The sequence below is a fragment of the Cryptotermes secundus genome, unplaced genomic scaffold, assembly GCF_002891405.2.
Source record: "Cryptotermes secundus unplaced genomic scaffold, Csec_1.0 scaffold94, whole genome shotgun sequence".
Lineage (NCBI taxonomy): Eukaryota > Metazoa > Arthropoda > Insecta > Blattodea > Kalotermitidae > Cryptotermes > Cryptotermes secundus.
The window spans coordinates 158,904-172,801 of NW_019737391.1; the positions used below are offsets into that span (position 1 = coordinate 158,904).

General features: G+C 36.8%; 1 protein-coding gene across 2 annotated transcripts; it reads right to left on the bottom strand.

Moving 5' to 3' along the window:
- Window positions 1-418: 418 nt before the first annotated feature.
- On the bottom strand, window positions 419-11,284 carry LOC111870287 (beclin-1-like protein). Of its 2 annotated transcripts, none has more exons than XM_033753746.1 (7): window positions 11,203-11,284; window positions 8,731-9,043; window positions 6,451-6,508; window positions 4,315-4,502; window positions 3,129-3,402; window positions 1,404-1,618; window positions 419-683 (listed from the first exon to the last, which is right to left on the bottom strand). In XM_033753746.1, the coding sequence occupies exons 2-7, from the start codon at window positions 8,931-8,933 to the stop codon at window positions 557-559; spliced, it is 1,065 nt and encodes a 354-aa protein (XP_033609637.1). In that variant the 5' UTR covers window positions 8,934-9,043; window positions 11,203-11,284; the 3' UTR covers window positions 419-556. The 2 variants fall into 2 exon arrangements, with proteins under 2 accessions (XP_033609637.1, XP_023718199.1); XM_023862431.2 differs by lacking the exon at window positions 11,203-11,284 and adding an exon at window positions 10,709-11,064.
- Between the last annotated feature and the right edge of the window lie 2,614 nt (window positions 11,285-13,898).

Below are 13,898 nucleotides of genomic sequence, written 5' to 3' on the forward strand. Positions count from 1 at the left end.
GGTACAGTGATTTGTTAAGCAATAACATCATAATTATTTGTAGATGCAAGTTATAAGTGTTCAATAAATCAAATTATCAACCCAAACCCCATGTCTAGTCGATAATAAGTGAAAATACTTTTGTTTTGTTTGTTTCAGTTAAGTAAAGTATTTTCATAACATTTCTGCATGGTGCCAATTTTGAACTACGAGTATAATACCCTTCTAGGTACCCACAGCCAAGAAAGGTTGGCAGCTCCTGGTATACATTCTCAATATGAAATACATATAATACACCATAATAAGGAAAATGATGGATAGGTACCATTATTCTGAAGGCTATGTTCTGCCCATTCCACTGAATCAATGTATATTGAAATGGGCTGACAAATTACTGTCGGATGATGCTCAGTCTTCCTAATGTAAAGTTGCTCTAATCCAGAGAATAAAGACTTAATATTTATATTAATATGTACATCAATTTAACTTTTATACATGATTTACAAAAGTGCAAATGTAATTATTTTGCACCTTTTTGACTCCAATAAAATAGTTTTCTTGCCAATGCAAGCACAATTCATTCCTGCAGTGTGTCGGCCTCATCCTTGGTGAACTGAGAACTAACCCACGCAAGCCCCCACTTGAGGTTTGTCAGGAGGAATTTAAGAGCTTTAGTCCACTGTTCCTCTGAATTGAACTGGATCCTGCAACAAAATCATGTAGATAAATGTGTTTCTAACAAAGTTTCTTTGAAGCTGAGACAATATTAATAATGGCAAAATAATGCAATGTTATGTAACATAAACGTAAAGGCAGTACATGAAGAACTTTTTCATTTTCTTTTATGCTCTTCATTTAATACACACAAGATTAATAGAGTGATACAGTATCAGTCATCCATCTTTTGCTAATAATGTCTAAGTTTTGTTACTGTCTCGTCAAACATAAGTTTCTTCAGTACAAATAACATGTTTCTGGACATTATCCATTGTGCTATTTTTATCTAAAACACCGCCATGTTTATATTTCACAACACAACATTTCAAAAACTTGGTTCTCTCTCCATCTCCAGTTAGGGACTAGCTCTATCTATTGGGCCCAACTGAGTAGGTTTTACCTGAAGGCAAAGACAGAAACCAATCTCCAAAATGTTATGTTTTGGAAAATAAACAGGACAGTTTTTAGATAAAGACAAGACAATGGATAATGTCCAGAAACATAATGTTTGTATTAATGTAGCTTCATCACAAACTTTAGATATTATAAGTTTCTTTACTTTTAAGTGCCATAATTCTGCTGCATGATGAAATATTTTGAATTAAGAACTCAATCACCTTTCCTAAGGATTTAATCTAGCTTATACTTCTTAAAATTGGTGTCATCTCTGCTCCCAATCACCAAGTCCCTAAGTAAATATTGCTTACTTGATAGAGTAGGAATTTCCAGTGGCAGAATCTTCAATTTTTCCCCTTTCCATGCGATATGGAAGACAGAATCCTGAGTCACCCTTTTCTACTTCTTCTTTAAATTGCTGCAGACAGTCAAGGAATGCAACCATGGCTGCATCAAATTTTGTGTCCCACAGAAACCGGAAACCACCAGAGCCATACAGTGGTAATTCACGGTGTTCAGCTAACACCTAATAACAAATTTGAACTCAAATATCTTACAAACATACAAAGAAGAAGTTATTATAATTATGAAATTAATATAATTCAGGAGATATTTGCAAAAATGACACTCTGCAATTCTTTAACATTTATCATAAGTGATGTATTGCAGTGCTCTTGCATGGGTCCTGCAGGACTTAACAGGCCACCAAGTTAAAATATGGCAGCCAGTGCCACACATATACATTTGCGTCTAAAAATATTCATAAATGTGCCACCAGCACCAAATATAAAACATGTCAACAAGCAAACAAAACACTGGACACTTATACATTCACAAATAAAATCACTAGCATATATAATCCATACTTGTCAAAAACACATACAATAGTTAAAAGGCAATACAAATTGCAGCAAGTATATATAAGCACAACCAAGGACATAGTGTTTAGTGAAGTGTGCACTGTCAGACACCTCTTTTCCTTAGCTGTAAGTCTTGACAGAAATGCAAGAATTCCTCAACAGTATAAGAAGGTTTTTGAAGCAATACATCCTTTAGTTTCCCAATAAACTGTTTTTTTATTATATACTAACTCAATTAAAAAATCAGGCAAACTATTAAAAACTTTTACACTCATGCAATAGACCCCTTTTTGCCCCTTTGTTAGATGTGACTGAGGAACATGTAGGTTTCTAACTTGTCTTGTTGATTTACCATGAATTGTATGATTAAAAGTATAATGCCCCAAATTGTTTATCATTAGTATCATTAAAGATAAAATATATTGAGAAGCCAATGTCAGAATTTTTAATTTTTTAAAAACTGTTCTACATGATTCTCTGGGTTTCATTCCCATTATTATCCTGATGGCCTTCTTTTGTAAAAGAAAAATCTTCTTAGCCTCCAATGAGTTTCCCCAAAATACTATCCCATATCTCATAATTGAATGAAAGTATGCATGGTAAATCATCCTTAGTGTTTCAATATTGCTATACAATTTCATGTTTCTTATTGCAAAGCATGCCTTGCTCAATCTAGCCAGACTGACAGAGGGATCTTTAAATCTCCTATTTCTGGATGATGAAGGTTAATAATATAACAAATTCTGATGTACAGGATATCAAACAGTAGGTTATTTAGACTTAATGATACTGATGATTAATAAGAATTTTACAATTTGTTGCTCCATATTGTATGGCAAGTTCGCTTGTTTACATCACTTAGAATATTCAGTGTCCTTGTCTGCTGTGCAACTTACGCAAAGACTACACAGGTTTGTGCTGTGCACTAAACAGCAGACAAGCATACAACATTTTACCTCTATTTTTTGGGCTGTTTCTAAAGATGGAGTTCTGCTTCTTGTGCATTTTATATAATGTGAGGCATCCTTTACCTTTGGAAAGTTTAAACAGCACTGGAGATACCACAAACATTCACTCCCCTTGTAACAGACTACCTGTCAGTGTGTCATAAAACCGTTAGAAAACTGGGAATTTGGTCTCTGCACTGCCTACATTCATACCTGATTGTAGTCATACCTCAATATATGAGTGATTTCCATATGGTACAAGACGGAATCGTTGAAAGGTCAGATTCATTTTGCGGGCAAGAGCAGTGAGGAGGAGAGCTGTCTGACCCCAAGCTGCATTAATTTCGCTCCAATCTACCGGCGCACTTGGAAGACGACCTAGGCGGAAATTATTGATAGTACCAAAATGGCCACTGTGCCAGATGTGGAATGTTGCATTGAAAACATTTGTCTTCTTCAGCTTTTCCAGTTGAGTTTGGGCATAATGAAACTGGCATTTTAAACTGTAAATAAATATAACATTTCATGTCACAATAAGGTGATCATCTAATCAACCCCTTAACATTTCTTTCAATGACATCCTGCCTGCCCTTGTAGCTACCTTTAAAGGTGAGGAAGCCCTGCTGTTACAGTTATGTATAGACCTTCTCTGACATATACTGACAAATAAAAATACATTATTTGGTGAAAGGTAGTGCACGGTACAGCATGAGGCTGACACCTGTTAATGACAACCCAAGATATTAGCAGATCATTACAAACTTCAGAATGTCTATGAGACGTGGTACAGCCATTTGGATGCAGCAACCATATCTCAGTGATGATAACAGTTAACAATGGATTAGACACAATGCCAAAAATGATATATTTTTTTGAACTTGTGAAGATATTTTTTTTATATCTGTTTCATGTGCTTATTCCATAAAATATGTTTACATTAGTAACAAACAGGAGTAATCACTGGAATCTACTTTTCAGAAAACATAACTAATAAACTAATTCCTTCTTTTGAACAGGAAGTGTTGAAGAAATTTTCTGTTGTTGCACAACATTTTTCACTACCACCACAAAGACTATCACTTCTGGCTCTCTCAAAAACCTGATCCCACAAAAGCTTGTGAGGAAACTGTTATAAATATTTCATCAATTCACTGCAAGAAACATACTACATTTGGACAAATTTTGTACGAACGGAGTCTAACAACAAATAAACCTAATTACTCAGTGTTGTTCAATGTACTCAGTATGGTGGTAACACTGCTAACTTAAAAAATTCTTTACTTGACTACTTTTTAAGATATTCCATATAAGTTTGGTAAGCTGCAAAAGAAGGTCTGAACCTCCTCTTCTATTCTGTATGATTGCTAATTGCAGTATAGAAAATTAAATAAATATGTTCTATATTCTTTTCTGACCTAATGAGTTCATCTTCAGTTAGCATCTGTTCTCGCCGATGTCTGGTGTATTCACGCAAGTAACGATCTTCCTCACCATCCAACCTTTCATGTTCTGCTTTTTGTTCTTCAATAGCTTTCTTGGCAGCAAGTTCTGCCTCTTGAAGCGCTGCCAACTCCTGCAGAAGATGCTGCTCCTCTGCTCTCAACTGTAAGGAACATCACCGTTTCATGTTAACACATGTTTGCAAAACAGAAGGAAATACTAAATGGGGAAAACTGTCAAGAGAGTCCCACCATACGAGTGTAAAGTTGCTCCTGTGCTTAACTAATTAAGCACTATGCCATGAATGCGTATTGGGGAGTGGATGTATAGATCCACATTCTCTTGAGCTCAGCACTAGATGGTGAGTGGTCAGCTTCATGCCCCGGCCACTTTACCCGTGGGGAAAGAGCCCCTGGTACCTGCTGGATAGGAAGCTGGATGGGCCCCAGAGCCGGTCTGGACAATGTGGAGAAGAGAAAATTCTTGACGCTACCAGGACTTGAACTCTGACCCCTTGGTTGTCCAGCCTGTAACCAGTCACTATACCGACTATGCTATCCCAGCTCATGACTATAACAGCGTGGTACAATTTTATTTTGCTAAACAATCACTACAAACTCAGAAAATGCTTATTACTTTATTTGTATACTATTTACCTTTATGGGCAATAACAACTCATCTTACATATTAATTTTTAATTTCAATATTCAGTCACATTTATCTGTCTCTCTCTACTCAGACATTTAATCAGAATTTATCTGAAATGAATACAGCAACATGTCTATGCAGATGTTATGGGAAAATACCGAACTGGGCTATTCAAGCATCATACTCAAGCTTTAAAGGATCATTTCTAAAGTAACCATTTAGGGTCAAGGGTTAATGGATGTCATACAGCTGTAACTTTAAATCTGGGATTTATCAAATACTGCTGCTTAGTCCACTACATTCAGAAACATATGTTTGGTGAAAATAATTACACAGTTAAAAATATTCTCCAATTGGATTCCTACTCAGTGGTCTGTCAGCTCCTCAAAAGCAGTAGTTTGTACAAGAGAATGTACAGACACTACACAATTCTGTGCAGAAACACGTAGATTTACATTACAGTTATTCCAACTAACCTCTCCTATTATAGAAGGTTAATTAACTCCGTCCAGTGAGACTGATAAAATGTTTTTTCTCCTTTTTAATCTTATATCCTTGACATGTTTCGGTCTTGTAGACCATCTTCAGAAGGATATCAATACAATTAGAAACCACTAGTACAATGTGTTTAGTGAATATTAATATGCCGTATCTCCTGAGTTCAAGGAATGGTAGAGCAGTAGCCAAGAAGGAGCTGTAGTTGCGTTGTTTGGTGGATGGAGATGACTGTTAAAAAGAGCTTGCTTAAAACAAGACATTTATTATACACGTTTTGCTTATGTACAGACTAGAGGACAGGAATAACACCTAAGGCCAATGGCGAGTGACTGGTCAGAGAGCTCCTTTACAACTGTATTAACTCGGTTTTTATACCGGTCTTTGGGGTAATTTCTCCTGGAAAATTCCGCTAGCCTTTCCCCTTGTGGTGACACCGATCAAGCTCGAGGATGTTCCATGGATCTTGACGTAATTGTACATTGGTCTTTCTCTTGGACTTTTACCAATGTATGGTAGTATGTTTTCAAATATAAGAACGTTCTACTTTAGTCTTTGCCCTCGGGCTATAGGACAAATAACTTTAGAAACTTTACAAATAACATCTGTGAAAGTCCAGATTACAATATTTCCTTGTAGTACAGTCCTTGTCATAAGTTTGATATTTTATTCATAAATCATCATAGTTGCTTATTCCACATCACCAGGTTACTATCAGCATACACAACAAATATATACATACAATTTTATCATAATACATTGAATACAAAATCTAATGTTTTAACAACACTGGCATGTACTAATACATTAAAATATTTATAAATTACAATTAGTCTGTTTTAAAAAGATGGTTTATAAGACAGAAACATGTCAAGGATAAAAGATTTTATCAGTCACACTGGATGGAGTTAATTAATCTTTTATAATATTGCTAGTGTGACAGACCAGGATGACCAAATCAAACTAACCTCTCCTAATTCTTTCTCCAAGGATTCTATACATTGATCTTCATCTTCAGCCTCTAATCTGCAAAATAAGAAACATACTACATAAAAATAATTACAGTACAAATGAATCCCTTCGTTTAGATTACATTTTGGGTTGTAATTTCGAATAATTTAAACTAAGAGAAAAAACATATCTTGAAGTGAGCACAGAAGCTGCAGAATCTCCATGGTCTGAAACTGTAACCTAACAATAACTAGTGAAAACTGTAATCAAGCTATGACTACCAAAAATGTAACAGACTGAGGCCTTGCATGTGAAGTAGTGATCTGTTAAGTGTGTAGATTGGCGATTGTGTTGTAACTATTTGTAATAATGAGTTAAAAGTGTTCAATAAATCCAATTACAAGTCCACACTGCATGTCTACTTACTATCACGTGACAATATTTTGTCTGATGCATCTACTGTACAACTCTCATTGATAACATTTGTTGTTAATAATTGTGATAAGTTTCAGACCAATAACTCAGTATATATGATTAGTAGAAGAAGGAATGACCACCTTCATATACCTACAACGCATTTATCATCCTATCAGAGAGGTGTGTATTATTCAGTCAAGCTATTTAATAATCTGCCATAAAATATTTCAGCTTTAAAAATGATAAAACCAATTAAGTTTGTTCTACGAAATTATTTGCGAAGTAACTCTTTTTACTCTATTGGCAAATTTATTGAACATACAAAAAACTCAAATGCTAAGAATGAAGAAACAGTCTGTGTGCTTGCATTATACATTGTTGAGACTTTGCTTGTTATAAGTGTGGCAGTATGTGTAGTAACTGCGTTTGCTATGAATTTCAAAATATGTTAAAACGAAACTATACTGATAATATAGTTGGCTAATGTATATAGAATAACCAAATGTGCAGTTATGCAATATAGAATTATTATAGGTGGAAATAGGAAACATTTTATTCAAGGCCGAATGTGACAATAGTGTTTCCACAACTTAAGTATATTGTCTTGACAACTTGTGCTGTCTGCATGAGGACTGATTTATATACTCTATTCGACCTAAGATGTATGATGTTTATTTATCATGGATTTGTAACATGTGACATATTTTATATCCAGTCATACAGGGAAAGGATTGGATCGATGAAATGAAAATAAATGTAAATGTAAGGGCACGTTCAAAGCCGCGCCATAGCTCAAGCGGTTAGTCGCTGGCTCCCCACTGTGGCGGCCCGGGTTCAAACCTGTGTCTGGTCAAGTGAGATTTGTGGTGGATAAGGTGGTGCTGGGGCAGGTTTTCTCCGAGTACTTCAGTTTCCCCTGCCAATCTTCATTCCACCAAATTCTCGATCATCATAATCATCCGGAGCAGGTACAATAGGCCAATCAGTGGCCGCTGTACCAAGTGGACCCAACTGGACTCCAACCCCCACTATGCGAATTAAGTGCAAGTTTATGTCTTTTTACCAGACTGCATTACAAAGTTATAATATTAAAACAGAAAAATATTTTTAAAAATGTGCAATGTTCAAATATCTGGGAATGTCAGTATGGAGAAGTAAGTATAAAGATCATGTGTTTGTGTGTGTGTTTGAAGGGGGCTGAGACATTTTGGCATCACTGGCTATTCATGGCTAAATAAAATTTAAGCTGAAAGTCGATTACATTAAATTTTTCAAACTGCAAATGGAACTGGTAAGACAAATTGGTAGTCAAATCTAATCTTAAATAGAGAAGAATGATAAGCTAAAATGGGACAACAGTTGGTCAGGCTGTATAAGTGCCTCCAACAAAATAACTTCATGAATAAAACGAGACAGTCTATCTTATTTAACTATGGCTTAAGCATAGAGGTCCCTTTATGAAACTTCCATTTACTTTAATACCACCAGTCTTATTTAATGTAATTAGATAAAGCATAAATATCACCTATACAAATAGTGTAACAAAAATGGTTTCTCAAACTGCAAAGAACTATCATGAACGGCGGTTATCATGTCACTTCACAGAATTCTTGCAGTAAGAAAAAGAAAACGAAAAATATTTCCTTATATTTTTGTTTTGCATTCTTTCCATGTGGGATTTCAAATTTTCCAAAAAAAAAAAAAAAACAGATTGGCAATTCAACATGACAACTAGTAGAGAAATTCAAACATTTAGACACTAACTTTTGATGTTCATTTGAAATATTTTTCTTGAAATTAAATGCATTTAACAGGCTTACAAGAAAGTAACTGTAACTGTTACAAGACACACAATATTTTTAAATATTCATAATTCTAACCTCTTCAGAAATTGATTATAATCATTCCACTCATCCTCTGTAAGCTTCAGCTGCTGATCCATAAGGTCAAGTAATGCATCTGTGCACTCTTCACATAGAGGGTGGTCCACTTGTGAGTTACCAGAGAGAATGTCAAACAAACTTGCAGTCACCCTTATACGATGACTGAGGCTCTCTGTTTCACCTTCATCACCGACCAACATGAAGCCATTTGCACCATTACCAGACTCGGTCAAACGAAAAGCAGGAATGTACTGGTCCAAACTGCCAGCTTGTGATTCTAAATCAACTTCTGGTGCAGCATGAATTGGAACTGGAAACACAAGACGTCAATAATCGCATCTGCTATTTCAGTGACAACATACGAGGGTAAGACAATAAGTAAGTTACAAATGGATATAGAACTCAGACAAATAACAGAACTGTTACAATTAATATTTTGCTGGACATTATCCATCATCTTGTCTATTCTAAAAAACAGTNGTATAGCTCCAACCTTGCTCCAAGCAACTTCCATTTGTTCAGCCCTCTTAAACATCATCTTTCAGCTGAACATTTTCCCGACAATGAAATTGTAGAAAGGAAAGTCACCACCTGGTTCCAACAGCAGCCAAAATAATTTTATGCTGCTGGTTTTCAGAGGCTTGTGAAATGATGGAACAAATGCCTCAGTGTACAGGGAGATTATGTTAAGAAATAAAAGCATTTTTCAAATCAGTACTCTTATTTGTTTAAGTTCTATATCCATTTGTAACTTACTTATTGACTTACCTACATATAATATCACCTACAGGGGTTAACTTGGTCTCATCGAAATATAGCTTCCAAGAGGAACTGAGGAAACTCATCCTGGGTAGCTGATCTTCAGCTGGGATTCAAACCATGTCAAACTAATACTACTGTGCTAACCCACTGCTGCATCAAGTTATAAAAGCATACGATCTTAATAAACCCAGGAATGAGGCTCTCAAGATCACAGGCAATCTGGGCAGCATGGGAACACCCCTGAATTACTGCACAGCATTTTAATATTGACACATTAAAAAAGGGTGCTGAGGAGAATATTCAAACTGAAGAGAGATGAAGTGACAGGAGGCTGGAGATAGCTGCATAATAAGGAGCTTCATAACTTGTACTCTTCACCAAATGTAATTAGAATGATCTGGTCAAGATGGCTGAGATAGGAAGGGCATGAAGTATGCATATGGAGGAAGAGGAATGCATATATGATATTGGTAGGAAAGCCAGAAGGAAAGAGACCACTAGGGAGACCAGGATATGGGTGGGCAGAGAATATTAGAATGAATCTTAGTTAGAGAAAATAGGATGGGGTGCTATGGACTAGATTGATCTAGCTCAGGTTAGGGACCAGTAGTGAGCTCTTGTGAACACAGTATTGAACCTTCGGGTTCCATAAAATGCTGGGAAGTTCTTAAATAGCTGCACAACTAGCGGCTTCTCAAGAAGGGCTCAGCTGCACGAAGCAAGTTAGTTAGTGATAACTTCCACAAATTAAGTACTTATCACGCAACATGGCATTTGTGCAGCACAATTTTAGGCATAGTAATGCTTAAAGGGACTGACATGTCATCAAGGAACCCAAGGTTCATAAGGACCGTTTCTGGGCATCTTGCATGAAAATTTGTGTTTGCTTGGATACATATTTAGATACATGCAGTTCATACAGCTAACATGCAGACCTATATTTCCGTATTTAATAAGGTAAAGCTGTCCCTGTGCTTAACTAATTAAGCACAACGCCATGAAGAAGTATGGGGGACTGAATGTATGGATCTGCGTCACGGCTCGGAGAAAGTGCCTTCGGTATCCATTGTATAGGTGGCTGAGTGGGCCCCACAGCCGCTCTGGACATCGGGAAAGGAAAATTCTTGACCCTACAGGGGCTTGAACTCTGACCCCTCGATCATCCAGCCATTAGTCAGTCGCTATACTGACTACGCATACTGTTATAACTTACGAGATAATTCAGCGAGTGTATGTTCACCCAGGTTTCCAAACGTTGAATCGAGTTTCAAAGGCTGAAGACATCTCTGACACACAAATGAAACACTTGTCTTTGGCTCAGCCATTTTACAGGACAAATAATTCGCATTCTAAACTTTGGTTCTCCTTATAGCGCATTCGTTTACTTCACACCAGAAACTCACTAAAGCACATTTGTTTACTTCACACCAAAAACTCGCTACCCTTGCTAATAAATAATTGTTATCAATACGGTTAAAAGAAATCAAAGCTGTATAGCTTCAGCCTACTTCCATTAACCTCTTCTAACGTCAAACGCGAACAATGAAATTAACAGCTGTGCAAGCCTCATACCTGCACACGTCACAAGAGTGCCACATATGAAACCTTAACTATCCCTAACTTCAATACTTTTAGCATCCTGTTGCACTAGTTAAAGACTTAATTTGTGGGCCCAGTATTGAATATCTTGAAGGTGCAACTTCTTACCGTATTCGTAGACCTTATATTACGCTGTCATTTTGTAACTAATGTTACTTCTACAAGATGTTTCGACTTTGTAACGTCATCATCAGGTAGATACTTCTACGTGACTGCTGCACTGCATCGCTTTGTTTTTTCAAACTAGGTTAAAACTAGTTCTAATTGTTGTTGAATTTTGTAAAAACTGGATACAACTTATTTGTTTTTCACTGATATTCTTTGTTTCCGTCATTCCATCGTTTGTTGGGTTAAGTGCAGTCTCAAAGGTAAAGTTGTCAATGAGCTTAATTAATTGTGCACTACGCCATGAAGACGTATAGGGGAGTGGATGTATAGATCCATGTTTTCTTGACCTTGGCACTAGTTGGAGCTAAGTGGTCAGCTTCACGCACCAGGGAAAGAGTCTGCTGTACCCATTGCATAGGAGGCTGGGTGGACCCCAGAGCCAGTCTGGACAACGTGAAGAAATGAAAATTAGTTGGACTACTTTTAAGCAAGTTTTAGAATAAAGAACAAAAAGAAAAGCAATACGGTGCACCAAGTACATGAAAGCTAATACAAAGTTTTCCAGTGATACTTTTAACAGGCACTAATCAAACAGTCTTAACAGATACACTTTGCCACTGGTGCTTATTCTTACACAGTACCTTTGTCTCAGACTAATGAATAAGAGTATTAATATCTGCCTTGTGGATGAGTCGATGTAGTCTGGCAGAAGGTTACTAATGTTACAGAGGTACATACTGCCTCCATCTTCACTTCACTCCTGGAGGAGGAGGAGGCAGTATGTACCTCTGAACTGCTGGTGACCTTTCTCCAGACTATGTGGTGTCACCCCAGAAGACTGCAGGCTTCTATCTTTTGGGATTTAATGCCATGTAGTCTGTTGGAAGTCAACCAAACTGAAACCAGGTCTTCATCCTGGTTTCCTACTGAGCTTATTCTTTAACCCTGAAGATAGAGGCTACATGTTCGTCTGAAATGTCGGTTGACTTTCAACTCACTATATAGCATTATATCCCAGATGATAGAATTCTTCTTAACAAACACTGTGAAAACCTCAAATCCTGCAGTCTCCATTCTTGTAACTTTTCAGTGTTCTGACCTGTGAAGTATGTTGGCTCTCAAAAGCACACTTGAATCCATCTCTTATACTATAATTGTTAAATTTTACTGGCCTTTTTGCTCTGTGCAGAGCTAATATATAAATGGAAAATACGGTCAGTGAAGGAAAAACGTCAGTAAAAAAGATTGTAGATGTGGAAGGGACTGTGCATTGTAACAGCCAGGTGTCACATAACTATATAAAATAAATTCAATAAAGTATTCTGTTCAAATCTAATAACGTGTCTTTGGAGTGGGGTAAGATGGTTCAAATTTGTACAGAAGCCCCAGTGTTATGTGCATGTGTGGCAGTGTCCAGTGAATTAAGAAATTACAGCTTCTTTGTAGTTCAACACAAGCCACCTGAAGTTTATCACTACTATACATTTCCTTAAAAAAGTATGAGGGTATATTCAGAAGTTTCCCAAATATGATCAGTAAAGAGGAATGCAGTGAATCAACAGAAATTTTATATAACAGAGCACTTCCTTCTGTCCCTTACTTAATGGAGCCCCCACCAAGGTTGAAGCAATTCTCCCACTGATGAGGGAGACAATCACTTACAGAGCTACAGTTGTTTATGCTTGGATCCAGGCTTGTAGCAAGCTATATACATCATGATGTCATGTTCCAGCATTTCTGATGCAGGCCATGTTATATTTTATCACAAAACACTGTGTAATACTTACCATCAATGGTAGTATGAGACATGGGATGGTCAAGCTCAAGTCTTTGACAGGTGAAGAAAATGATCATCTTCATTTTCAGAGTGCTCTGATTGCCATGCAGTCTTTGTCTATTCATTTTTTTTTTAATTTGCTTAGTGGGGAGGTGGACTCCAACTGGGTCCCCTCGGCATGGCAGCCACTGATTGGCCTATTGTAGCCTGCTCCAGGTGATTATGATGGAGAATTTGGTGGAATGAAGATTGGCAGGGGAAACCGAAGTACTCGGAGAAAACCAGCCCCATAGCCACTTTATCCACCACAATTCCCACTTGACCAGACCGGGGATTGAACCTGGGCCACCACAGTGGGAAGCCAGCGACTAACCACTTGAGCTATGATGAGATGGGAAACTGCACTTTGCTACTTCAGTTCTAGGCCAAATGGTTTCATAATCATCAGACTGTGATCAATGAAAACTTCTGTCTCCTTTTGCCAACACTGGTATTCATGTCTGTAATTTTTTCCAGAAAATATACGTTTGTCCTTATTCATCTAATTTATCTCACTTGCAGTTCAATTTTTGACATGATTAAGTTCAATAGTTCTTTTACAGCTTTCATCTCATCTCAGTTGAGAGTTGCTTATATGTTTTGTTTAAATTTCTAGATATTCAGCCCCATATATATGTACTCATAACATTAAAACTCTATATAATTTCACTATTTTTAAAGTGGAATAGAAGAAGAGAGATAATGTATGTTCCATATATATCTGATGTTAAGTGCAGTGCTGTAGAGAAAGCTGAAAGACAGCTTAACATCTAGAAGTCTAATTCATGTTATAAGGGGATTTCCTATATTACAAAGACAAAAATATTGTCTGAGAATCACATAATTCCATATTCTGTTACCATGAACATGAAAGAGTAAC